The sequence below is a fragment of the Pelodiscus sinensis genome, chromosome 3, assembly GCF_049634645.1.
Source record: "Pelodiscus sinensis isolate JC-2024 chromosome 3, ASM4963464v1, whole genome shotgun sequence".
NCBI classification, from domain to species: Eukaryota; Metazoa; Chordata; order Testudines; family Trionychidae; genus Pelodiscus; species Pelodiscus sinensis.
The window spans coordinates 101,975,045-102,001,165 of NC_134713.1; the positions used below are offsets into that span (position 1 = coordinate 101,975,045).

General features: G+C 42.6%; 1 protein-coding gene across 2 annotated transcripts in view; it reads left to right on the forward strand.

Annotated features, from left to right (window-relative positions):
- The window catches only part of ZC2HC1B (zinc finger C2HC-type containing 1B), a 28,551-nt gene extending 2,632 nt beyond the window's left edge, over positions 1 to 25,919 (forward strand). Inside the window, exons 2-9 of one of the 2 annotated variants that reach the window (XM_075924344.1) lie at positions 6,057 to 6,208; positions 8,368 to 8,432; positions 9,164 to 9,283; positions 10,835 to 10,973; positions 17,971 to 18,101; positions 19,453 to 19,546; positions 22,097 to 22,188; positions 25,735 to 25,919. In XM_075924344.1, coding sequence (XP_075780459.1) covers positions 6,097 to 6,208; positions 8,368 to 8,432; positions 9,164 to 9,283; positions 10,835 to 10,973; positions 17,971 to 18,101; positions 19,453 to 19,546; positions 22,097 to 22,173 — 738 coding nt within the window. In that variant the 5' untranslated portion in view covers positions 6,057 to 6,096 and the 3' untranslated portion in view covers positions 22,174 to 22,188; positions 25,735 to 25,919. The remainder of the gene's footprint in view (positions 1 to 6,056; positions 6,209 to 8,367; positions 8,433 to 9,163; positions 9,284 to 10,834; positions 10,974 to 17,970; positions 18,102 to 19,452; positions 19,547 to 22,096; positions 22,189 to 25,734) is intronic. The other variant, XM_025179598.2, reaches the window with a different exon arrangement.
- Positions 25,920 to 26,121: the final 202 nt, after the last annotated feature.

The following is a 26,121-nucleotide window of genomic DNA, read 5'->3' on the forward strand; positions in this document are numbered from 1 at the left end:
GTGACCAGGTAAGCCCCGCAGTTCTCATGCCAAGGTGATGGGTGGGGGAGTCAGGCTATTTTCCCCTTTTCGCACCTTCCCCTTTTCTAAAGGCAATGGTATGCAGGAAGGGTGCGGCCGGTTTCTCTCGGAGTCAAGAGCGGCCTGGCCAAACTTTTTTACTGGGGGGCAGTTTCTCTAACACTGGTCCCACCCCCAAGGGCCATTCTAGTAACTGTAACTTAAAAATTGTTGCATCTACATAATTACTAAAAAACACAAAATCTAACATTCCTAGTCTGGATTAATTGGACTCTGATATTGTACATGAATAGCAGGTTTTTGAAGGGGATTGGCCATATTTTTCATTTTGTGTAATTAAGTTTGTAATTTGCTATAAAAATGTGTTTGGGCTACCTAGGAATTTCTCATGTACTCTCTTTCATGTTCCCTCTACCCCCACTCCTTAGCTCTGGTGTACTTTTGGATCCCGGACTTTCAAGTATACAGTGACTAGTTCTTCTAAGTGCCTCTTACAGAGCACTTAGTGTGCTTTCTTCAGAAATTTGATACCTTGATAAATTAGGGGTAGGTACTAATATACACCGCTGTCTTCTCTCATGTCACCAAATCTTATGATGACACAGAGTCACTTTCAGGAACATGGAATGTGTAATAGGGATATTAAAGTGTGTTTATTTAGGTAAGTGTGTAACTGCTGAAAAAAATACGCCATTACAAGTTTACATGTGGGGCAAGGCTCCTCTCCGGGAGCCGATGCATGTGAAGAGCCAGCTTTTAAGATGGCTTCCTGCATATACCATCTCCTATGGAGCGCTCCTCACCTCCCAGCGCTGCTGCAGTGTGTGGGGCCAGAGGCTGCTCCTGTCTGCCCCCAACGCTGCTGCCGTGGCTACAGAGGCAGCAGCGTGGGGGAGGTGGGCTGTGTGTAACTGTACAGCGGGGTCAGCAACATAAAGCATGCCTGTCATAAATGGCATGAAAGATTTTTTTTTTTGTGTGTGTGGCATGCATGGTATGGTATAGGGGCTGGGTGGCACGACCCTGTGCTGGGCTCCACATCCCTGGGGTGTACAGCTCCCAGGAGCTAAAGGGTTAACACTCCCACCCCTGTGCTACAGGCCCTGTCTCCTGCTCAGGGAGGGGGCGGGGGTTGGGGTTGCTCTGCAGATCAGGGTAGCATGGCTGGTCACCCTGCTGCTGCCTCTGGGGCTTCAGAGCCCAGGCCAAGCTGTAGCTGCTCCTTGAGGATGGGAAGACCACAGTTCCCCACTGTGTCTGGTCAGGGGCTGGGGACAGCACTAGGCAGCCCCAGGCTATACCTGCTACAGCCTGCAGATGAGGAGCTAGCCCTGGGTAAAGGGATGGGCCCGGCATGGAAGTGAGACTCTGCCTCCTCCCCTCCCCCCCAATCTGTCCTCACCCTAGCATTGCTCCCAGGGAACTGCGAGTCCCAGTGTTTCTGCTCTGCCAGTGTGTGCACTGGAGGCATAGGAAGGGGGAGTGAAGGAGGATGCAGGGTCAGGATGGGAGGGGGCAAGTTAAATCTTGGCATGCCACTTCTGATAGGTTGCTGACCCCAAGTGTACACGATCACACTTTTACATCTGTAATGTGAAGTTTTATGATTAATTTCTACTTGTGTACATGGAACTGACCAAACATTTGTGGCTTCCCAAAATGCTCATATTTTCTATATTTTCTTTGGTACAGCATACATTTAAATAGTGGTGACTTGTGGCTAAATATATGCAAACTTATAATTTATAGAGATTATGGTACAGGATATTAGTGGATACACCTTATATATATATATATATATATATATACACACACACATATATATACACACACACCCTCCAGTTTCATCATGAAACTTCTTATGTTGCTTAGTCTGGATCACTTCTAGCTATATAAGTAAATACTAAATTGCTGCCCCCTTAATACAAAACTAACCTTCACAAGTGAGCATTATTTATCTGCTATTTATCAACCCTAAGTTGAACCTTTCTAGTCCAGCACTCACTGGAGACCTCACTGGGGTCAAACTAGAGAATTTGCAGAACCATGGGAGGTCAATATTGTCTAGCAGCATTACCAACACTTCCACTGCCTACTGGGCTCTTAGAAGACACTTAGCAGTAAATTTAGAGCTAAATAACAGCACAGAACACTGAGAGTCAGGACTGGTGGCTGGTGGAAATAATCCAGGACACTCTGGATGCAGGTGAAAACAAGCGGAGGATTTATTATACACCAGCTGATAGTGACACGCAGGGGTTACCCTGGTGAACACTGGTTAATTAAAACAATACAATAGGTTATATAGTCAGCAGGTGGATGGAGGAAAAATGATTTGATAGGTCTAGTAGCAAGACAAAATGAGCACATAAGCCAATAGAACTACTAAAGATTACATAATATCTCCGCCCATTGCAAAGTAACAACTCATTAATTAATATACAGGTAGTTACTGTTCAAATGCCAAAACATGTCAGCAAAACAGTAATATTTTAGTCTGCATAGATGATGTTTCTATAGCAGGCGGGTATGGCCTTGAGTTGGTGCAGTGCTTGGTTTTCAGGCTCATTATCTAGGAGTGAAGCAAGACAGTTAAGCACATTTTATGAATGTTATCTTAAGCAAAATGTGTTACGTTACCAACTGGGGTTCTGTCCGAGTGTTTTAGAATGTGGTTGCTATGGTGCCCAGGGTCATTTACTGTGTGCAGCTCTTATCCTGACTGTGGTGTTCCCAGGCCTAATCCCAGGATAGAGTCATGCTGTTTAGAGGCCTACTAGCACATTTAGGGCTGCCTCAGTTTACCCTACAGTTGTAAACAAACTTGATGGGACAGCAAGAAACTTGTCTGCATGCATGATAATTGGACACCTGGATAACTAAAATTGTCAGACCACAGAGTGCTGGATTAGAGGTTCAACCTGTACAAAACAATCTTTATTGAAAAATATTTAGCAGATGCATTAAATGTGCCATACCTTTTTTAATTTATCACATTTGTAAGTCACAAAATGTCTTACTGCTTTACAATTATAGGCAGTCATCTTCAAGTTGGCAGGGTCACTGCAGCATTAAAGAGCCTAATTATTTTTTGTGGGTTATGAATGAAAAGGATTGTAATAAAGCAGAACCTCAAAATGGACAGCCAGCTTCTGTTTCCTGGTGATCTGTAATCTCTATAGTGACATACTCTATCTGTATTGTATTGCATTTCCACTCTCCCATTATGATATAATTGCAGAATGACATTGTTCTTTACCATGCTCCAGGCATAGGGGAAGTCAGAGAAGAAGTGGAGAATAGAAGAATTAAGTCTTTTGTCTGAGCAATAACCCCTTTGTGACTGGTATGCGGAGATGACTGTTTACTAAAACCCACAGCCAAAAATCTCAATCCATGTGGATCTTATAAAACTTTAAAAGCATATGTAGAGAAAGGTATTCCTGTATTTAGCCAAACACACAAGTCTCAAAGTTAGCTGGTATCCCAACCTATGCCCCCCTTGCTAAAGAATCTATATAACTATACTCTTCTTCCCATTTAGGTATTGTTGAATAATTTTCCATTTGGCATATCTTCAACACCAAAACTTTTAAAAAAGAGACTGTCCCAGATTGCATCAGGTTTCTCTGGTATCATTTGTGATGCAGACGATGTGTTGGTATATGATGGAGATAAAAATAAATGATGTGAGTGACTACATGTAATGTTGAATAGTGATAGAGATGTAGCCGTGTTAGTCTGAAGCAAAATGCAGGACAATGTAGCACTTTAAAGACTAACAAGATGGTTTATTAGATGATGAGCTTTCGTGGGCCAGACCCATCTGAGGAAGTGGGTCTGGCCCACGAAAGCTCATCATCTAATAAACCATCTTGTTAGTCTTTAAAGTGCTACATTGTCCTGCATTTTGCTACATGTAATGTTGAGAGATTTCCGAGAAGCTCACTGTAAATGAGAAATGTGAATTTGGAAAGAAGCAGATGAAGTTTATAGAGCAAATACTTAGAAAATGAAATTTAGCTGGAGGCATTTCCTTACTTCATCTCAAAGATGTGTCTACTGTAAGAAGATGCCTGGGCATGACAGATCATTTTTTGAAATTCTTACCAATTTTAGCTCCTCTAACAAAACCTTTTAAGAGACTTATTAAATATGTGAGCTGGTGGACTGCACAACAAAATGCATTTAATTGTGTAAAAGAAATACTGTCATCTCTGCCTCTTCTACTGTCACTGGTGGATAGTTTATTGAATATTGTGTCAAGTGTCTTCATATGGGTTAGGAGTAGTGCTCACACAAAAGCAGCCAAGAGAGATGAGACTTGTTGCATTTATATCAAGAGGACTTGCAGAAACTGAGCAGTGTCATGCTCAACTGGGAAAGGAAGCTCTCGCAATCCTTGGTCTTGTATGCACTGAGTTATTCACATGTCTGCTTGATTTCAATTTTAACACAGAAACCATTGGATGACCTGTGTCTGAGAGAGCCCCTTAATGCCGAGTGGTAGAGGGCACACCATGCGATACATTCGTTGCCAGGATTCGCTGATGTCGTAATTTGTATCTTAAATGTCATATTAAGGTGTCATGAAAACTGGTAACGTGCTGGTCATTAATAGTATTGAGTGATGGTACAGCATGGAAACAACTGTAGATGTGTGCTAAAAAATGTTTCTAGTGTGTTTAGCAAACAGTGCCTATACCCAGATTGTCCTAAACAATATTGTTTTGCTGGGTGAGTGAGTTTTTAGGGTACATTTAAGCAAGATGAAACAAAAAACAAGGGGAAAAAAGTTACCTTTTGTAACTAACTGTTCTTCCAGATGTTTTGCTCATGTCCATTTCAGGCTGGTATGTGCATGCAAGGTGGTCAGGTTTTTCCCCTTAACAGTACAGTACCTGTTGGTTGGCTGAGGAGCCCAAGGGAATGGCTGTTATGGTGCTTTATACAGTCCACTGCTGACCATCCCCTCACTCAGTTCCTTGCTGTCGCAAGATTCCAATAGAGGGAAGGTAGCTGGGAATTGGAATGGACATAAACAACACATCTTGAAGAGCAACAGTTATGAAAGGAGGGTAAACTGTTGTTCTTCAAGATGTGTTGCTCATATCCATTCCAAGCAGGTGACTCCCAAGCGGTTTTCTGGTGGAGTTGGAGATTACTGAGCTGCTAACTGAAACACTGCTCTTCCGAATCCAGCATTGTCCCTAGTGTGCAACTGAATAGCATAATGGAAAATGGACATATGAATGGAAGACCAAGTGGCCACCCTACAAGTGTCTTGGATAGGTACATGCACCAAGAACGCAGCAGAGGATGCTTGCGCCCGTGTGGAGTGAGTGGGCAGTCAGCAGAGGATCTGCAATCTTGTCCTGGCCATATTACAGGCTGTGATCCAGGAAGCGAGTCTCTGGTTATGTCTAGACTGCAGACTTTTTCTGAGATACCTTTGGTATCCCGGAAAAACTCTGCCATGTCCAGGGAATCTGTTTTTTCTGAAAAGTTTCCAAAAAAAGCAGGTGTGTTCTTTCAGCATCCCTGTATTCCTCTCGGTGAGAGGAGTAAGGGATGTTCTGACAGAGGAGTTTTTTCTTAAGTTTGGCCACATGTATATGGGCCAAATTTCAGAAAAGCCTCTTCTGGGGGAAAAAAATAGTGGAAAATAAGCAGTTTTTTTCCGAAAAAAACCCCTGCAGTCTAGATCTAAAAACAGGTCTTGTGCAAGAAGCATGCAATATAGACGTAGCCTTATTGTTAGGAATTGTGCTTGAGGAAGAGAGGCTCTGGCCTGTATGGAGTCCAACTGAGCCCTTATAATCTCTTATCTTTTGACATGGAATTAGAGTTCACTTTTGCCAAGTTCAGGATGAGGCCTAGCCTGTGAAAGATTGACTGCACCAAGTGCACATAATTTTCTACTTGAGCTTGCAGACTGTCCTGATGAGCCAGTTGTCCAAGCAGGGATACACTTGGACACCTCTCCACTGTAAATAGGCTGCTACAACAGCCATACGTTTTTGTGAACACTCAAGGGGCAGCAGACAAACCAAAGGGGAGGACCAAGAATGGATAATGCGTCTGTCCCACTCCAAAATGAAGAAAATGCCAGTGAGAATTATGGTAATATGGAAATTAGTGTCTTTCAAATTGAGGATTAGATACCAGTCTACCGGACCCAAAGAAGGTATGATAGAGGCTAGGGATAATATCCTGAAACAGCCTCTTTATAAATCTGTTCAAGTTGTGGAGGTCTAAAATAGGCCAGAGGCCTCTCTTTTTTTTCTCTTGGGGATTAGAAAATAATGGGAGTAAAACCCCCTGCCTCTGGACTGGGGTTGGGAGGGAGGACCTCTTCCACTGTTCCCAACTGTAGGTGAGAGAGTACCTCTTGGACTAGGAGCTGCTTGAGAGGGGTCCCTAAAGAGGAACAGGGAGGGTGGGTTGGAAGGCGGGGGGGAGCTGAATCGCATATACCAGTTCCACTATCCTTTACCTGATTCAGCTTAAATCCAAGTGGTCCAGCCTGAAGGAATTTACAAATGCTATGCCAAAATAAGTTTGGTAACAACAAAACTTGAATGTTCAGCCCAAACAACAAAAAAGTACTATTGTACTAAAATGAGGGAACATAGTTTGGCTTAAAAACTCCCAGACATTTGGGGAACTGTTCAGAACTTGGTAGAAATTCCTACATGCTACCTCCACAAGTACTTTTTCTGTAGGAATCAGGTTCATCTTCAATATTTCCTGATGACAAAGAGGAGTTGGAGCCTGCAGGTACTTTGCCAGGATTCAATCCACCTCCACAGGGAACTCCTTGCACAAACCCAATACAGAAATAACTAATAAGGATATGGCCTGGAAGACTGATCAGATCCTTCAAGGGCCCCTTTCAGATCCTACATTGGCCCCTTTTCTGAAAGGGGCATGTTAATTTCACAGGTCGTAATAGGGAAATCCGCGGGGGATTTAAATATCCCCCGCGGCATCTAAATAAAAATGTCCGCCGCTTTTTTCCGGCTTTTAGAAAAGCCGGAAAAGAGCGTCTACACTGGCCCCGATCCTCCGGGGAAAAAAAGCCCTTTTCCGGAGGATCTTATTCCTACTTCAAAGTAACAACAAAGTAACAACTTCAAAGTAGGAATAAGATCCTCCGGAAAAGGGCTTTTTTTCCGGAGGATCGGGGCCAGTGTAGACGCTCTTTTCCGGCTTTTCTAAAAGCCGGAAAAAAGCGGTGGACATTTTTATTTAAATGCCACGGGGGATATTTAAATCCCCCGCGGATTTCCCTATTACGACCTGTGAAATTAACATGCCCCTTCCGGAAAAGGGGCCAGTGTAAACGTAGCCCTAGTGACTTGAACTTTAGAATACTGCTGAGGACTATGTAAATGTAATTTATAAGGAGCCATAGCAATGTAAGTAGTTTTAAATCATTAGATTATTTTGAATTGTGGGGTGTGTGGGTGTATGCTTTATCTTATCATTCTGAATACTTTATTATAAAAGAAGGGGAGATGTGGAGGGTTTATAGCATTCCCAGTCTTCCACAGTTACCAGAAAGGATTAGGGCGTGTTGCAGCTACGAGTTTAATAAAGATAGTTTTCTCGTCAAGACCTTTTCCAATTGGTGCTTTAAAACATGACTTCCCACACCATCTCCCAAAAGTCACAATGCAAACTGCCCACCACTCTTTCTCAGGCAGGGGACAAATATAGGAAAAGTAATAGGTCAATAACAGTGAAGAGGTAAAACAGAGCTGGCAAGTGGGCAGGAGGAAGGGGGCCTTATGAACCTGTCCTTCCATGGGACAGTGGGAATGGAGCAGAACTGGGGAAGAAGTCAACAGCTGGAAGGATAAGGTGTCAGAGGGCCTGATGTACTAAAGATACGGCCTTCAATAGAAGAGTAAGACATTAAGAACAAGTGTCTATAAAAGATGATCAGTTGGCTTAGAGCCAAAGTTTGAATTTTATCCACCTAGGCATTTGTCATCTTAGTAACTAAATGTGCCACTTAAGTATTCAGTTGAATGGTAACCTGTAACATTGCCTACATTAAATTGTAAAATATCTGAAAGTAGCTATCATATGGAAAAGCGGACTCCTCTGCTTCGTAAGACAACAGGAAATGGGAGGCCTGTAGGATCAGGAATTTACCCCACCTCTGAGGTGAAAAATTCACAAAAGGGGGAAAAATTAAATCCACCAGTAACTATATAAAAGGCCCTTTCTTACAGCAAAATGATCAGTTCCAGAAATCATATGGCTTGCTGTTACCATTGAGAGAGAGTTTAAGAAATTCTGTGTTACTAATAGTTTGATATGTTGGATTTTATACAGCTGCCACAAGTCAAGATTTGCTAGCTTGTGAAACCTGTGGAAGACATTTTGCACAAGATGTTCTGGTAATAAAACAAAGGCTATTTTTTTTTTTTGTAAATGCATATAATGAAGTATCAGATTGGGGGTGTGGGAAGGAGCAGTAAATGCCAGTGAGTTAAACATAGATGTTGAAAGGAACTTTGATTATGTGAAAGAGACTGACCTGATCAGTATTCACAGTAATGCCCTGCAGTGTAGATTATTTGTGCAACAGTCTCTCATCTAGCAATATTCCGGAGTATGACAGAAATAATTATAACTCTGACAGAAGCAGCAAGGATGAGTGACCCCATGGCTTGCAAGCCTTCCCCCTGGTGGCTGCTGCTGGCATCTGCTCCAGGGGTAGCACCCAGAGACTGGGATAGCACTGCCCTAGCCTGCTACAAACAGCTGATGGGAGGCATGGCCCCAGAGTGCCAAAGAGGAGAACCAGGAGTTGTCGCCCCAGCCTCCTCAGGCTATGCCAGCCAACCAGACCCCTAACCAACAAGGCCTCCCCACCCTACAGCCAAGCCCTAGTGCTGAGTGGCCCCAGCACCACGGGAACAGACAACATAGCCCCCAGCCTGCCTGCCCTAACCTCTGTGGTTCTGCAACAGCAGTCTGGGAAAGGGAACCTGTTGGACTCTGGTGGGGCATGTGCAGGGCCCTGTTAGGCAGTTTGCCTTCCCCTGCCTATAGTACCTACCCACCACCCATGATGAGCAGAATGCAAGGTCTTTACCATAAGATTTTGTTTTTCTTTTCATCCTAGTTAAAGCATGAGACAATATGCAGGAAAGTCTTCAACAAGAAGCGCAGGCCTTTCAATTCTTTGAAACAGAGACTGCAGGGAACTGAAATTCCCTCAGTGAAGAAACAGCTACCACCAAAGGTATTGTTGAAAGGGTAGCAGGCGTGTTGCCTTCGTTCTAATAGCTTTGGTCAATGAACGTTGTTTACTCCAGCGATGAATGAGCTTAGGGTTCTTCACTTTCGGTGGCATTCTATCTTGGGAAATGCTGTTAACTTGACTATGGGTCTGCCTCAGTTCTTGACTTCCCTTGGCCCCAGCCCTAGCCTTTGTACTTTATGTGTACTCATAAGTGGCTTGTTGCCTCTAATTGAGGCTTCTTCATGGTACAAGAGCTGTCCCGGTGTACAGTGAAACCCTTAGGAATACACTGAGGCCTCAGTTCTTATAGAGGTCTTCCTTAAAACAACCAAACAACCATATGAATAACATACAAGCTTCTGCCAGCTTCCTGTCTAGTTAGGTCAGTGAGAGGAGGTGATGGCAGGACAATGATCTGATGCAGGAATGGCCTGTAAATCCTAAAGACAAAGCTGCAGAGTTTCACTGTTATTAAATACAAACATGAGCAAATGTTCCTTCCTTTATTCAAGGAAGATTATCTGTATTGCTGTGGTAGCCATCGGGTTTAAGAAGGAAGGCAGCTCCACTTGGAGCAGAAATGGAGGGAAGGTGTGTGAATATACATGCACATGCTCACACACACAGCACGGGCTCGTCTACACTGGCCCCTTTTCCGGAAGGGGCATGTAAATTTCATGAGTCGTAGTAGGGAAATGCGCGGGGGATTTAAATATCCCCCGCGGCATCTAAATAAAAATGTCCGCCGCTTTTTTCCGGCTTTTAAAAAAGCCGGAAAAGAGCGTCTACACTGGCCCCGATCCTCTGGAAAAAGTGCCCTTTTCCGGAGGATCTTATTCCTACTTTAAAGGAATAAGATCCTCCGGAAAAGGGCACTTTTTCCGGAGGATCGGGGCCAGTGTAGACGCTCTTTTCCGGCTTTTTTAAAAGCCGGAAAAAAGCGGCGGACATTTTTATTTAAATGCCGCGGGGGATATTTAAATCCCCCGCGCATTTCCCTACTACGACTCATGAAATTTACATGCCCCTTCCGGAAAAGGGGCCAGTGTAAACGTAGCCCACTTGTCTCACAGATACCATTATAGTTGTTTGCTGATGATGATGATCTAGTAACAACAGCAGGCTGTGGAGAATCCAACTTCAGACTTTGACTGATGGTTCGATGGGGGAAGAGGCAAAAATATTCAAGAAGAGCTCAAAAGGGAAGAGCTGAGAAGGGGTTGTCATACTAACTGTCATATTTCAGCTACTCTCAGAGGAGTAGCCATGTTAGTCTATAAACTAGTATAATCTATAATCCTCTGTGACCAAAATGTCTTGTTATGCAGCATTATTCTTTTATTGGTCCCTTGGAGCATTGCTTAATTTGTGAGGATGGGGTAGGGATATAGGTCAAATCCATTTTCCTGAGTCTTACTAAGCTTTGTTCTGTTTTTTTTTTTTAATATTTCTTCTTCCTCCTGGAAATTCAATTTAGAAAAGACCTCTCAGACAGTCTTTATTACTGTAAGAGAGGTATGTAGAGTTTGTTGCCCTATGTTTCCTTTACAGAATAAACCAGAAAAGAAATCTAACTGGAGACAGCTGCATGAGGACTTCATTAATGCTATTCAGTCAGCCAAGCAAGTCACAAAAGCCATGAAAGAGGGCCGTCCCCTTCCTCCTCCTCCACCTCCAAGCATCAATCCAGGTTTGTTCAATTTCACCTGCTGATGATTTTGTGCTTTCTTATATTTGGTAAAACCATGAGCTCCTGTTCTTCACAGGTGAGCTTCAGCTTTACTCCATTCTGTGCAATCTGAGATGAACATTAATGCCCAACATTCCTGGTTGTTTTTAAAATGTAGTGGTGGAGCTGAGCATGAATTAGTGGCTGCCCTAGGAGCAGCTCAAGGCAGTTTCTAAATTTAGCGAGTAGTAATATCAGGGAGAGGTGCAGCAACATAGATAGACTGTAGAGGAAGAAAAATAATTGGATCTTTCAACTTTAATGGTAGTAACTCATCAGTTTAGTAGCAGGAATTCTGAGGTGTGAGTTGGGATGCTTGGGTTGTAGTCCTGACTCTGCCACTGACTAATAAAGGGTGAAAATCACCCCTTATACGTGGAATAAACTGTAAGTCAGGCATAGGCTTCAAACTGACCCTCGGCACCGGGATGAATTTTACCCTTTAGATTTTCAGAAATCAGTGCGGGAGTGTGTGGACGCTCAGCACATTTGAAAGCTGAGCCTCTTGCTTCTCATAGACTTTAGGGCCAGAAAGGGCCATCATGATCATCTAGTCTGCCTGCACATCACCAGGCCACAGAACTTCACCCACTCCTGAAACAAGCCCATAAACCCTGGCTTGAGTCATTGAGGTCCTCAAATCCTAACCAGTAAGTGACCCATGACTCATGCTGCAAAGGAAGGCAAAAACCCACCACAGTCTTCTCCAATCTGTCTGTCAGTGGCAGGAGGGGATTCCTTTCTGACCTTAAATATGTTGATCACTTAGGGTATGTCTACCCTAGCCCCTTAGCTCAAACTAGGGAGGCTAATGCAGGCATTCAAAGTTGCAAATGAAGCCCGGGATTTAAATATCCCGGGCTTTATTTGCATCTTCCCGTCCAGGCGCCATTTTTAAATCCCCTTAGTCTGGAATAACTGCCCGCGGCTACACGCGGCAGTCAAATGTTAACTCAAACTAAGTCTTTAGTTTGAGTTAACTGTTACATCCGAGGTAACAGTTAACTTGAACTAAGGAGTTAGTTCAAGTTAACATTTGACTGCCGCGTGTAGCCGCGGGCAGTTATTCCGGGCTAAGGGGATTTAAAAATGGCGCCTGGACGGGAAGATGCAAATAAAGCCCGGGATATTTAAATCCCGGGCTTCATTTGCAACTTCGAATGCCTGCATTAGCCTCCCTAGTTCACAATAGGGGGCTAGTGTAGACATACCCTTAGAGTCTAAGCATCTGGGTAGGACCCACCAGCCAGAAGGCTGGGAAATAATTATTTTAGCAACTCCGAGGCCGTCTCCATCTAGTGTCCCATCTCTGGCTGGAGATATTTGCTAATGCCAGGCATAGATGGGCCATATGCCATTTTAGGAAAACTCATCCTACTGTCCCTCCATAAACTTATCTGCTCAATCATTAAACAAGTTAGATAATTTCTCCCTACTACTCCATTTGGAAGGCTTTTCCAGGACTTTGCTTCTCTGATGGTAAAAACTTTCATCTAATTTCAAGCCTTAATTTGTTGATATCCATTTGTTCCTGTACCCACATTGGGTCTCAAGTACTTACCCTCTTTGGTGTTTACCCATCTGATGTACTTAGAGAGAGGAATTATGTTTCCTGTAAGCCTTCATTTATTTAAACTAAATAAAGCAACTCCTTAAATCTCCTCTTGTAAGGTAGACAGAGAAAATTGCAGGAGGACACAAGGACCGCTGGGCATGTGACCAAACCCCCATGTAAAACCTCCCCAGGCCACCCATAGCCCTTGGGAGGGCTATCCCTGGAGGGTGTGGGGCCTGGGACAATCTCTCTATCCACTGTAAGCCCAGGCTCTTCTCCTGCTCCGCCCTCTACCTTCCTCCAAACCTCTACATCTCTTCATTGTGGCCTAGAGCAGGGCCAAGTCTCTGGGAGGGGGGGACCCAGACAGGGCTGGGAGCAAAGGTTAGGGGCAGACCTGTTTTAATTTATCTTTCATAAGCAAGAGAGACAAGAATTGTGCATAACTATTCCAGATGAGCTCTTACCAGTGCCTTGTACAGTGGTAATACTTTTCTGTCTCTACTAAAAATATCTTACTTAATGCATCATAGGATTTCTTTCGTTGTTTTTCATGACCACTTCACATTGGCAGCTTTTAGTCGTCTGTGATGGACCAAAACACCCAGTTTCCTCTTCTGTTGCTTCCAACTGGTAAATTTTCAGCTAGTAGAAAAACTCTTGTTAATCCCTACCTTATTTGTTGCACTATTAAATGTCATTCCATTTCTATTACTCCAGTTTTCAGGGTCATCCAGGTTTCCTTGTATGATATTCTAGTCCTCCTGTATATTGGCAATATCTCCCAGTCAGTGTGTCATCCATCAGTTTTATTAGCACATTGCTACATTTTGGGCCAGTCACTAATGAAAATGTTAAATAATAAGATTGGTCCCAAGACTGGTCCTTGAGGAACTCCATTAGTGACCTCTCCTTAGCCTGACAGTTCACCTTTCTGTATGACTCATTGTAGTCTCTCCTCTAACCAGTCTCTTTCCACCTTTCAAGTATTACATTAATTCCCATCTGCTGTATTTCCTTTGTCTAGAACAGGGGTGGGCAATAATTTTTGGCAGGGGTCCACTCCAGGATTTTGGAAAGTAGTCAAGGGCATCACTCTTCCAGGATATTAATGGAAAAATTCCTGGATGTGGGATGGAGGTTGGGTGCAAAAGGGAGCTTGGGATAAGGGATTGGGATGCAGGAGGGAGAATCGAGTCTGGGACGGAGTTTGGGTGAAGGAGGCGGTTGCAACCTAGGGCAGGGGACTGGGATGCAGGATTTGGGATGTGACCTAGGTTAGGAGGGGATTGTAAATCTGGGGCAGGAAATTGGGGTGCCAGATCTGGAAGGGGGTATGGGTGTAAGAGGGGGCAGAGGTTTGGAGAAGGGAGGAGCTGGGGTGCTAGAGGCAGGCTTTGGCTTGAAAGCACTTACCAGCAGAAATCTGAGGCAGACTGTCTGCTACAGGCTGCTCCACGTGGCTCCGCTCTGGGCATGACAGAAGGGAGGGAGAAGGCTTCTTACACTGCCCCTGCTCCCGGCAAAAATGTTCAGCTCCTATTGGCCAGAAATGGAGCGATTGGCCAATGGGAGCTAAGAGATTTCGCTGGGGAGTGGGAACACATGAGAAGTCTCCCTCCTCCCACCCCAGCTATCCAGAATGGAGAACAGCTGGCTTTTTAAAGTGTAAGGATTCCGAATCTGGTGACTTGGTGGGCTGGATCTAGCCCGCTGGCAGCCTCTTGCCCACCCTCTTCTCAACCTAGAGGTTGGAATACCTTTTGTAATACCATGTTGTATTTTATTGCCTTTATTGTTCTTTTAATTTGTTCTAAGACTTGGTATACAATTCAGATCAAATGGTCTTGTAACTTCCCAAATCACATTTTCTCCATTTCTTAAATATATGTGACTAATGTTCCAGGGGAGCTACTCTCAGATTACTCAGTCAGGACAAACCTCAAAAAATGGGGCAGACAGTCCTTAAAGCTAGTGGATATTCCAATGCTTAGATTTACCAAGCCAGCACAAAACTTCTTGTATAGTACCTTACTGGTTACGCAGAAGTCAACAACTCAGTTCCCTTAAAGCAATCCAGCCTGAGGCTTCCACTCAGACAGCCAAGTCAAATATGAGGATTACTGAAAACCTTATTCATCATATAAGAAAATTCTACCAATCCCAAAGGATCAGACACATCACCTAGGTTAATGCATGTTTCAGAGCTTACCCAAATACACACTTACTCTTAAACTGAAATTTATTAAAAAAGAAGTGTGTGTGTGTGTGTGTGTGTGGGGGTGTTGGTGTTGGTGTTGGATAAAGATCAGTATACACACAGACACGGATCCAGTTCTGAGATCAGATTCATAGTAAGAGGGTAAGCTTTGTAGCTGAAATGAGTTATTTTAGGATTAATCCATTGGTTATAATCCAATGTCTATACTCGGGGTGATCCAGGTATGACTGGAAATCTCAGTCTTATGACTTAAATTTCCTCTTCATGAAGCATCAAGTAGATCTCAGATGAAAGGATCTGTGAAGGGTTAAACTCAAAACAGTGGATATCCAGGTAGTGTTGGCAGGGAGCCAGGAGAGCCAATAGGAAAAGATTGAGAGATTTAAATGAGATGCTTCAGTCTTTTGTGTGAGTTCAGAGCAAGAGCTGGGGGAAGAAATGAAGTAAGCCTAGGGAACCGGGCATGGAATTTTCAGCAGTATCCATATCTAGAAAGGACTGAACCTTAGAACATCAGATGCGAGTAGAACAGGGAATGTTTAATTAGATGTGATCAGGTTATTTTCTTTATTTTGGGGTATGATAAAACTCCTCTGTGCTGAGCGCATGTGCCCCTCTCCCTCCGTACACTATAACTGAAACTGAATCCCAGGGAAGCAATTATCTTTGTGTTATTTTTTTTAGTTGCTCTCCAATTATATCCTCATTGTTTTATTAATAAAACCAACTTTTTAAGACTATGATCTGATTCCTGTGTCCTAGAAGGCAGGAGGTTCTGTGTGCACATGTCTGAGACTGAAGGTTAGTTATTAAGAAATTACAGTTTGCTCTCAAGCTTTCTCCTGAAGAAGGGCTAAAGAGCTTAGGGTTACCCCACAGAAAGAAATTCCCAAGTGTGTTTTCCTGGGCTGTCAAGGGGTGTTTGGATGTCACCTGTGCACCACCCAAGGTCAGGGAATCTATGAGCTTGGGGAGTTTTTTTAAGCAGATGCCTTTAGTGGCAGGGAATTATAAAGGCTCTTGCAGGCCCACACTTGAAGTGCCAGAGTGGGGAATAGTGAAGTGCCAGAGTGGGGAATGGCCTTGCGGAGGCCATTTAGGAATTTGGGGCAAAAATTTGTCAGGAATGGTACTTGGTCCTGCTGTGAAGGCAGGGGACTGGACTCCATGACCTTTCAAGGTCCCTTCCAGTTCTAGGAGATAGGTTAGCTGGTGCCCCCAATTCGGTCTCAGTGTGCTGTTTTGAGATTTCCTTTCACTTTGGATATGGTAACTTCTGCTTTTGTATCCTTGTTATCAATGGCTACCTTGCCCATTCTTCCCTCGGTCCTCATTATATAATCTTGAGGCAAAGTGTTTGTTTAGGTGTTGGGCTCTACCTAAAATTGTATAACTGCCAGCTCATCCTCAATGCTTCGTAGTCCTACTTGTTCTTTCCTTGTTTTCTTTTTAGTTATATGGCTAAATAATCTTTCATTATAGGTTTTAATTTCCTTGTCAGATCCAACTCAGTTTGGTTTTTCACTTTATCCCTACATTTTCTGACTTCCAAGATGCAGCGTGCCTCTGAGGGGTAGCCATGTTAATGATATTCTCTCTCTCTCTCTTCCCCCCTCCCTCTCTTTTATTTATATAAAATTATGCACTTTCATGGACAAAACCCACTTCCTCAGATGAGCATCACACATCTGTCTATATGAATTATAGATATAAAGTTTAAATAACTTGTTTGAGATGCTTGTTCAGGTCTTACCAGCTCTTCCCCATGAGGTTCTCCCTCCCCTCTCTCCCCTCCCCTCCCCCATCATCTAGTATTGCAGGCTTCACATAGGTTGTGCAACTTTGACTTAAAATGTTTCCAAGGTTCCTCAACATTCACCTCTGAGTTCTTCAGTGCTAGTCACTTCCCTAACTAATTCCCTTAAGTTTTCCTTTTGCAATCAGTGATCATTGTTGCAGACCTACTTTTGTTTATCTTTCCCTTTAACTTAAACTGTACTAACTCATGTACCTTGGTACCAGATGCCTGGAGGATAGCAAATGTAATGCTGATTTTTTTTAAAAAGGCTCTGGAGGCAATTCTGGCACTTACAGCTAACTTCAGTACCAGGTAAATTGGTTGACACTTCAGTATATAGCAAAGTAATCCTTTTGGTTAATCACATTGCCATTTGTTGTTGTTGTTGTTTTTCTAGAATTGTTTACTCCATTTAGTTTTTTTAAAAAGCTGAGCATAATATAATCCCCCACTTTTATGTGAAGAAATCTACTCTCCCATCCTCCATGTTGCACTTTCTTGCCCATTTTATATTAATTCAATATGTGGAACTCCAGTTGTATTCAGTGAATGCAGAAGAAAGATTTGTAGTGCAGTGTCAAAAGGGAGAGCAACTCCCATTTCAGTGGGCTTTAGACCAAGCTCTGTGCATCAACAAGGATTTCAATGCTTTGCCAACTGCTTTGCCAGTCTTCATCTCTACAACAAACAGATCAAATTAACACAGTGGCCGAGGTGTATAGAATTTTGCAAAGGGCACTGCTTAGCATTAATGGGGAAACTGAGGCACAATGAGAGGGGGGAAATGACTTGCCCATAGTCACCTAGCAGGACAGGCAAAACTGGGAATTGAACTCTGGTATCCTGAGTCCCAAAGAGGTAGTCCGTTTTCTCTCAGGGTATGTCTACACTACCCTCCTAGTTCGAACTAGGAGGGTAATGTATGCATACTGCACTTGCTAATGAAGCCCGGGATTTGAATTTCCCGGGCTTCATTAGCATAAGCGGGGAGCCGCCATTTTTAAATCCCCGCTGCTTCGAACCCCGTGCAGCGCGGCTACACGGGGCTCGAACTAGATAGTTCGGACTAGGTTCCTATTCCGAACTACCATTACTCCTCGTGAAACGAGGTGTACCAGTAGTTCAGAATAGGCACCCTAGTCCAAACTACCTAGTTCGAGCCCCGTGTAGCCGCGCTGCACGGGGTTCGAAGCAGCGGGGATTTAAAAATGGCGGCTCCCCGCTTATGCTAATGAAGCCCGGGAAATTCAAATCCCGGGCTTCATTAGCAAGTGCGGTATGCATACATTACCCTCCTAGTTCGAACTAGGAGAGTAGTGTAGACATACCCTCAGTACCTTAAGAACTATTGATTCAATCAGATCTATTCCTTTGCTGTTATCAGATTATATTCAGTGTCCTTACTGCTTGAGAAGATTTAATGAAGCTGCAGCGGAGAGGCACATCAGTTTTTGCAAAGAACAATCTACACGACGTGTATTTGCACCAGGCCAGAAAGGAACGAAACAGGCCCCAGTAAGTAACACGTTTGCCTTGTGTTGTCTTGCAGAAAGACTCACCAGATAAGGGGTTGTGGTGTAGGGGGGAAGCTCCACATTCATATGTAGCCTTAAACTACAGCGGAACATGCATTTTTTGTGTTTTTTTTTTTTAATTAAATACAACAGAAGGTGCTTCAAGCAAATGTCCCTCTATCTCCAAGAAGTTATAGAAAAGTATGGTGGCAAACCCGAAGAAGAAAATAGCTTCTTCTCTAATGCAGAGTGTTGGAAACTAATAAAGCTTCAGTGATGGATACAGAGTATGCTATACTATGCTAGGGGACATACTAAAGGCTACAGTCCTTTGGTAGCCACTGAAGTGGGGTTAATCTTCTGTGTTGTTGTTTGTTTATTTAAATGTTTATATAACTTCTACTGAAAGATGTTATTAAAACATAAACTGTTTCTTAATAGAAACGGGTAAATAAGTGACTGATTGCTGTTTACTAGATACAGACTCAAAGTCAAATCTTGTTGTTATGCTCACCAGTTAATTTTCCTTTAAGTATTTGAATTTAGAGGAGGATCAGATTTTGATATCAAGAAAGATAAATTCTAAAATGAAGGAAAAAAACTAAAATGAAACCCTTTATGTACCACCAAAAAGCTTAAAAACTCTACAGTTCAGATGATGGGCCTCTAATGGAGTTATTAGAGGACTGGTTGTCTCAAAAGGTGTCACCGAGGCTACATCTAGACTATAGGCTTCTTGCGCAAGAAGTTTTTTTTCAGAAGAGCGCATCCACACTGCAAAAGTGATCGAAAAAGCGCTTTTTCAAAAGATAGTGTCCAGACTGTCTGGACTCTATCTCGCATGTAAGCAGTGATTTGCTATGGACAGGATGGCCACCTGGGCACCTGTGCTTTTTCCTCTTCCCTCTTCTTCTGAAAAAACTCCGTCTTCCCCGCAAAAAGCTTCTTCCTCGTAGAATGAGGATTACCAATTGCGCAAAAAGTCCTCTGTTCTTTCGATTTATCATCAAAAGAACGTGCTTGCAGTGTGGACGTAACTCAAGTTTTGTCGGAAAAATGGCCGTTTTTCTGACAAAACTCTGTAGTCTAGAAATAGCCTGAGGAGGGGAAATCTTCATGTGTCAGTGAAGGACTGCTCCTTAGAGTGGCTTGGCTGTCTTAGATTGCATGAGAGAACAATGCTTTGGGGAAGAAGCCAGTTTCTGCTGGCCTTTCCCTCTGCCTTGGCCACTTGCTACCATCTCTGAGGGAATTAAGAAAATAGACTGCTCTCAACACTTCAATGAAATCTCTGTTGGAGTTGAGTCCTGGTTAATTTTGTCATGAAACTGTGCTGTGTGTTCTCTCACTAGGGCAAGCAACAAATGACTAAAAGGAGAGAACCAACCTTAACAAGTGCTGTGGAATCACTGCTGCAGAACAGAGCCCAAGAAGCCACCAGTATAGGTAAGCAGTTGGTCAGTTTGCTGAGTGAACACTGAAAAATACTTGCACTCAAGGCCATTATTTCTCTGCAACTGGGCATCAGGAAGAGCTACAGGTTGAACCGTTCTGGTCCAGCACTATCTGGTCCGGCATGATTTTAGTTAGCCTGATGTCCACTTATCATGAGTGTCGCCAAGTTTTCTGCAGTCCCATAAAGTTTGTTTGCAGTCACCGGTACTAGCTTTCAGTGTTCTGTGCTATTGTTTAGCTCTAATTTACCCCTAAATGTCTTCTAAGAGCCCAGTAAGCTGTGGAAGTGTTGCTAATGCTGCTAGACAATATTGACTTCTCGTGGTCTGGCAAATTGTCTGCTTTGGTGCTGGACAGGTCCCAAGACTGCTAGACTAGAGAGGTTTAACCTGTACTGCTCAAACTACCCATTTTAACCAGTTTTGTACTCAGTCAGTGACCTGGCTGTCTCTAATAGTGGTTTGTGTCCCTGGACTAGATGGTTACCATTATTTTAGTAATCCTGAAAATTAACAAATTACCTCCTGCCAGCAGCATAGACTAGTTACAGTCTTTTGTAACCAGTCATCACCTTCTGTGCAGTCAGGGCCTGATATGCAAGGTGCTGAGCAGCTCATGAGGCACTTTCAACTTTCATTGAATTCAATGGATTTTGAGGATGTACTGGAATTTATAGGATCAGACCCTGTCTGTGAAAGCACATGCCAAAATGCATTGGCTCCTGTGCAGTTTGGTGACATTCTGTGTAGCAATCATTCAGGCATTGTAACGCCTGCTGAGGCACTATGGAATAGTGACTGAGACTTTTCCTAGAATGCACTACAACAGTCAGTTGGGCAGCTTGATAGGTGTGGCTGTACAAAATGTATCTGTATAGCTTTTTTAACACACTGCAGCCGTCTGGGCAAAATAGAACAATGTTTGTAATTGGATCACATGAGTGTGTCACAGGCTGGCAAAGAAAATATGGTTTGCTTGTACACTAGGATGGGGAGGTCTTATTTGTACTTGTAGAAGTTGATAAATGAACACATTTAAATTTCAGCTTAATTCAGTCATGAGCAGGAGGAGCTATTCTCTCCCTCTCTCCCCAAAGGACAGGCACAAAGAACTATTAATAATTAGCTGGTCACATCTTCAGAGTGCTGCACAAAAACTAATGGAATCCTCACAATAATCCTGGGAGGTGCAAGGTCAGAAAACAGAAGTAGAGAAGCTAAGTGTTTTGCCCAAGGCCACCTAGCAGGGCAGGGAGTTTCAGTGGTAGCCCCTGAGGAAAAGACTTGGTTTTTAGCATTTCAGTGCTGTTATTGGGAGGTAAGACTAATGGCACTGAAGGATTTTGGTATATGAAGAATTCAGTAAGGCTGCAAGATCTTTTTTATGCTCTCAAAGAACCAGGTTGTGACTAGAAGCAAGAGAAGGAGAAGAATAATGAGAAGGGTATTGCATCATTATTATTCTCTATATACTATAATAGTTATTTTGTAAATGGCAGCAATTTGAAATATGTTGGGTCAAACTATCTTCTCATGATGTAGGTTTAATATTAATGTGAAATAAAAATACAGCTTAGTAATAGAGGGTCTGTTAGTTATAGTGGGTCTTATTGAAGGAATGGAGTAGAAATTAGATTAGTTTCCCTTGCCACTTGGTGTCACTATAACTCCAACAGATCAGCTGTACTTACATATCTGCTGTTCATTTCTTACATAAATTGCAATTGCACATTATTGGCCTAAAAAAGCTGGAATCTTTTCCTTATAATTCAGTCTGAGATCTTTTATAATGCATGTTTAAAGAGGAGCATTTCTCTAAATATAAGAAGGCACCCATTATCCTTGTGCCTTTTGAGATCCTTCAATGAAAGGTGCTATGAAGTGCCAAGTATTACTGATATCTGACACCATATTATCATGCTCTGTCAGGTGGCATGTAATCTGTGTGGTGTGTAATCTTTTGGCCACAAGGGATACCCCAGTTTTTAGTCTGTTGTCACAGTAGACTTTATACCTTGTTCATTCTTGTACACTGGGTTTTCTTTTTATTTGATTTTGACAGTAATTTATCTGAAGCATAGAGGTGCATGAGACAATAAATTAGTAATAACAACATGAAGGCTATGGCAATCTTCCCATACAAACCCTTAAACACACCAAATACACTGAATTTGGCATTCAGTATTTTTAGGAGCATGATGGGAAGTTGGAAACCAGGTGCTATTTGTTATCTAGTCCATTGTTGAGCATGGTAAGTTTCTTTCATGGTTCCACCTCTTATCAGACTCTTGCTAGCAACCAACACCACTTTTCTAAAGCTGTTCACTTTAAATACCATTCCACTTAACAAACCTGTTCACATCCATTGGGCAATCAATTACTCAGTTATATGTAGCAATACATTTTTTAAAGGGGATTTAAAAAAAAAGTTAAATTAATGATTATTGGAGGTATAACCTAGGCAAAGCTATATGTATGTGTGTATTTTGCAATAATTCATTTAATGTAAAAAATATTGAGATACAGTTTTGGTCTTTTAAAGGGCCTGCTGTGGAGCCCTGTGCTGGAATTCCAGAGAGAACCAAAAAAACCCAGGTGCATCTTCTGGAAAAAAAATAATCCAAGAGATTCTTGGTAAGAAATATTTATATTCTATTAGGATTAGATATTTATCAGTAAATGTTGGTAAACATCAGTTTCACAAAGTGACAAAATATTACTACCAAATATAAAATTAATAGACCGACAAAAAATACTCCAGAAGTTGTTAGTTTGTTTTAAAGAGATTTACTTGATATATTTTGACATTTAGTGTTGACAATTTGCTTAACAGTTACCAAGCTTTAACTTCTTGAATCTTAACATCTATTGTTATTAAATAATTCTGCCCCAACTTCCCACAACTGTAGACATTTAAATAAAAATTGAAAAAAAAAGGAAATCCATCAAAATGATTAAAAAAAAATAATTCTGCCAAGCCTGTTTATATTGTAGAATTCAGCTAAACAAATGATCAGATTTCCTAGGCTTGTTGTATATAAACAATATAAGTAGAGCCACTGCAAGTCAATATAGCACAATTTCTACCCTCTCTGCGAAGGGAGGTTCTCCTTATAGGAGTTCTTTCCTACAGAACATTCATTTTTTTAACTGTTAGGTATGTTGGAGCTTTAAGAACTGTAAACTGCCCTGTTTCTCCTATAGTCTGTTTCTGCCATAGTCTCCTATAGACAACCACCTAACCTCAAGATGATTCTTACCAACCACCACAGGACATACCACACTAATACCAACCCTGGTACCTTCCCTTGCAACAAACCCCGTTGCCAGCTTTGTCCACATATTCATTCTGCTGATACCATTATTGGACCTAACCAAGTGAGTTATAAGATCAAGAACACATATTCCTGCGCATCCAGAAATATAATTTATGCTAACATGTGCCGAAAGTGTCCGTCTGCTATGTACATTGGACAAACATCTCAGACACTTCGCCAAAGGAATAATGACCACAAAACAGATATCAGACAAGATCACAAAGAAAAAACAGGTCGCTTTAACCAGAAAGGACACTCTCTCAATGACTTAACCACCTTCATTCTGCTACAAAGACCTTTTACATCTGCACTTGAAAGGGAATCCTCTGAACTGTCATTCATGTTAAAATTCTACACTCTCTGAGAAGGAATGAACAAACACTCAAACTATCTTACCCATTACCAAGATAGCTTCCCCAATTATCACCTCCAATACCATTAGCTCACAAACATCCCACTCTCCTCACCTCTAATATCATCAATTCACAGACACTTACCTTCCTTCCTTCCCTCCCCCCCCCCGCATCCGCCTCCTGTTCTGAAATGTGATTTGTCCTTTTCATATGTGTTCATTTTTTTAATTGTATCCTTTGGTATATATGGTTGTGACTATTTTCTTCCACTATTTGATCTGAGGAAGTGGGTCTGGCCCACGAAAGCTCATCATCTAATAAACCATCTTGTTAGTCTTTAAAGTGCTACATTGTCCTGCATTTTGCTTCAGCTACCCCAGACTAAAGGCTACATTTCTATCACTGTTTCTCTTGGGGTGTGTTTAGACTACAGAGTTTTGTCGACAAAAGTGGACTTTTGTCGACAAAACTATACCTGCGTCTACACTACCGCTGAGTTCTGTCGACATAACGTCGACAGAACTCAGCAGTTTTGTCGACGCTGGTAAACCTCATTTTATGAGGCATAACGCCTTCTGTCGACAGAGTTCTGTCGACAGAAGGTGTTATTGCATGTAAACTGTCCTTGTGTCTACACTGCCATGTCGACAAAGCAGCTTGCTTTGTCGACAGAACTGAATGTAGTGTAGACACTCTTTGTCGACAGAAGCTTTGTCAACAGTATCTGTTGACAAAACTTCTGTCGACAAAACCCTGTAGTCTAGACATACCCTTGGTGAATAACCATTGTGAAATATACTAATAGAAACATCCAGCTATGATGCTTACCAAGTATGGGCGGTATATATGAAAATGCGTAAGAGTTTGTTTTAACAAAAATTGAGTATTACGTCTACAATATAATTTTTGTCCTTAGTATAGAGGTTTGGAAGGGCAGAGGGTCATGGACAGAGAAAAGGTCTGATGGGGGAAAGGAGGGGCTCATGAGTTTTGGGGACAAGAAATTGAAAACAAGACTGGATGACAGTTTTATTTCACATTATTCAAATTAGACAAACATAATTTGGTATGAATTTTCTTTTATGAATCCAGTGGATTTTCCCCAAAATCTGGAAAATGCAGGGCAAAAATTTTAGTAAATTTGGTAAACTTGCTGTCAATTTCTACTGGTCTTAGGCATGAGAGGATTTAATAGTAGGAAAAGTACCACCAGGAAGTATTCTATAATTCACAAACAACAAATGAATGGGTTAGAAAGTAGAAAAAAAATCTGAAAAAATACTTTTTGCATTGAACAAAACAAGCAGTTTCTGTGAGAACTTTCAAAACATATATGCCAGTGTTTCTCAAACTGTGGGTCATGACCACCAGGGGGGTCGCGAGCAACTTACAGGGGAATCACAGGTGGATCAATTTTTTTAATGCAAAAATTTGTCTCTCCTCATCATCTTGGTTGCCAGGTGTCTGGTTTTCACCTGGATCCCTGCTGCGTCTGGCGGGGTAGGGGAGTGAGGAGTGCTGCAGAGCCTAGCGAAGGGGGGGGGCATGAGAGGGCTGTTGCCGGGCGCCATGCTAGGGGGGGCACCAGGCTGGGTGGGAGCAGAGCGTGCGCTGCTCTGGCCCACGTGACCAGCAGAGACTGGCAGCTAGCCATGTGATGCCTCCCCTACAAGCTGCGAGCTGAGGCAGCCGGGCCAGGTGGCAGAAGCAGCCACTTTAAAAGTAAGATTGTTCCTCTGTGCCAGGCTCTGTGGGGGGGAGGAGGGAGATTTGATTGGAGTGGGGCTCCTGAGGCTGAGGATGCCTGCCTCAGGGGGAGTGCACTGGGATGGGGGAATGCTAGAGGGGCCTGGCTCTCAGGCAAGGGTGAGGCTCTGAGGCATTGGGATGGCGAGACTGGGGGGCATGGTTCAGGGGGAGGGGTGGGTGCATTGGCGGTTAGTGTGCAATCCCAAACTGGACAAAGTGGTGCAACTTTTGCTTAACAACTTTGGCTCCCCACTCCACCCCCCCTCCCCTTTGGAGCAGTGAAGGTGGGGGGGAGGGTCACACAAATTCATTAGCATTTTAGCAGGTCGCAATATCACAAATTTGAGAACCCCTGATATATGCAAAGAATTTAAGATTGAAAGCATCCAGTCAAATCTACACTAAGTAAAGGGTGGGGCAATCTAATAAGAAATATCCTAGTTTTCCCACCCCTGGCCAAAGCCCATTTGGTGTTTGTTTGGGTTTTTTTTAAACATATGTATGCCATGTTCATGTGAAGCATTTAATATCTTCTTACATTTAAAAACAGAAGAATGTATCGGATTATGGGTATTTTTTGTTCCATTTTCTACTCAGTGTTAGCTGATGAACATATCAAGCCTTTTATGAATGCCTAAGTAGTTGTTATTTCAGTTCTTCTGTTCCTTTGGTTTAACTTTATTAGGAAAAATGTAAGTAACGTAATATGAAGGGCTTGTTCCAGTATAAGTAGTAAGCAAATGTCACGTCATTGATTTCAGGCTTCCAGCACAGGGCAGAAGATAGGTGGCAGATCACCCATGACTCACAATGACTGCTTTATGTGTACAGAACGGCTATTGAAGACCCTAGGAAAGCAGCTCCATAAAACCATCTGCATTTCAAGTGTCACACAGTATATTATGTGTGTTGTTGATTACAATACAATCTGCAAGTTTTTCTGGGATATGATTTTTTTTTCTAGTGCCCTTTTTACAGAATAATTGATTTAGGGGAGGTTAAATTCTTCCCCACTTATGACTGAATGTTTAAAAGAGGATTCCATCAAGATATTTAGTTCTTTTAAGCACCATGGTGAATGTAATGAAGTGCACTGAGGACCAGGCATCCAAGCAGTTGGCATGTCTATCTTGTGGCTTCCCTGACAG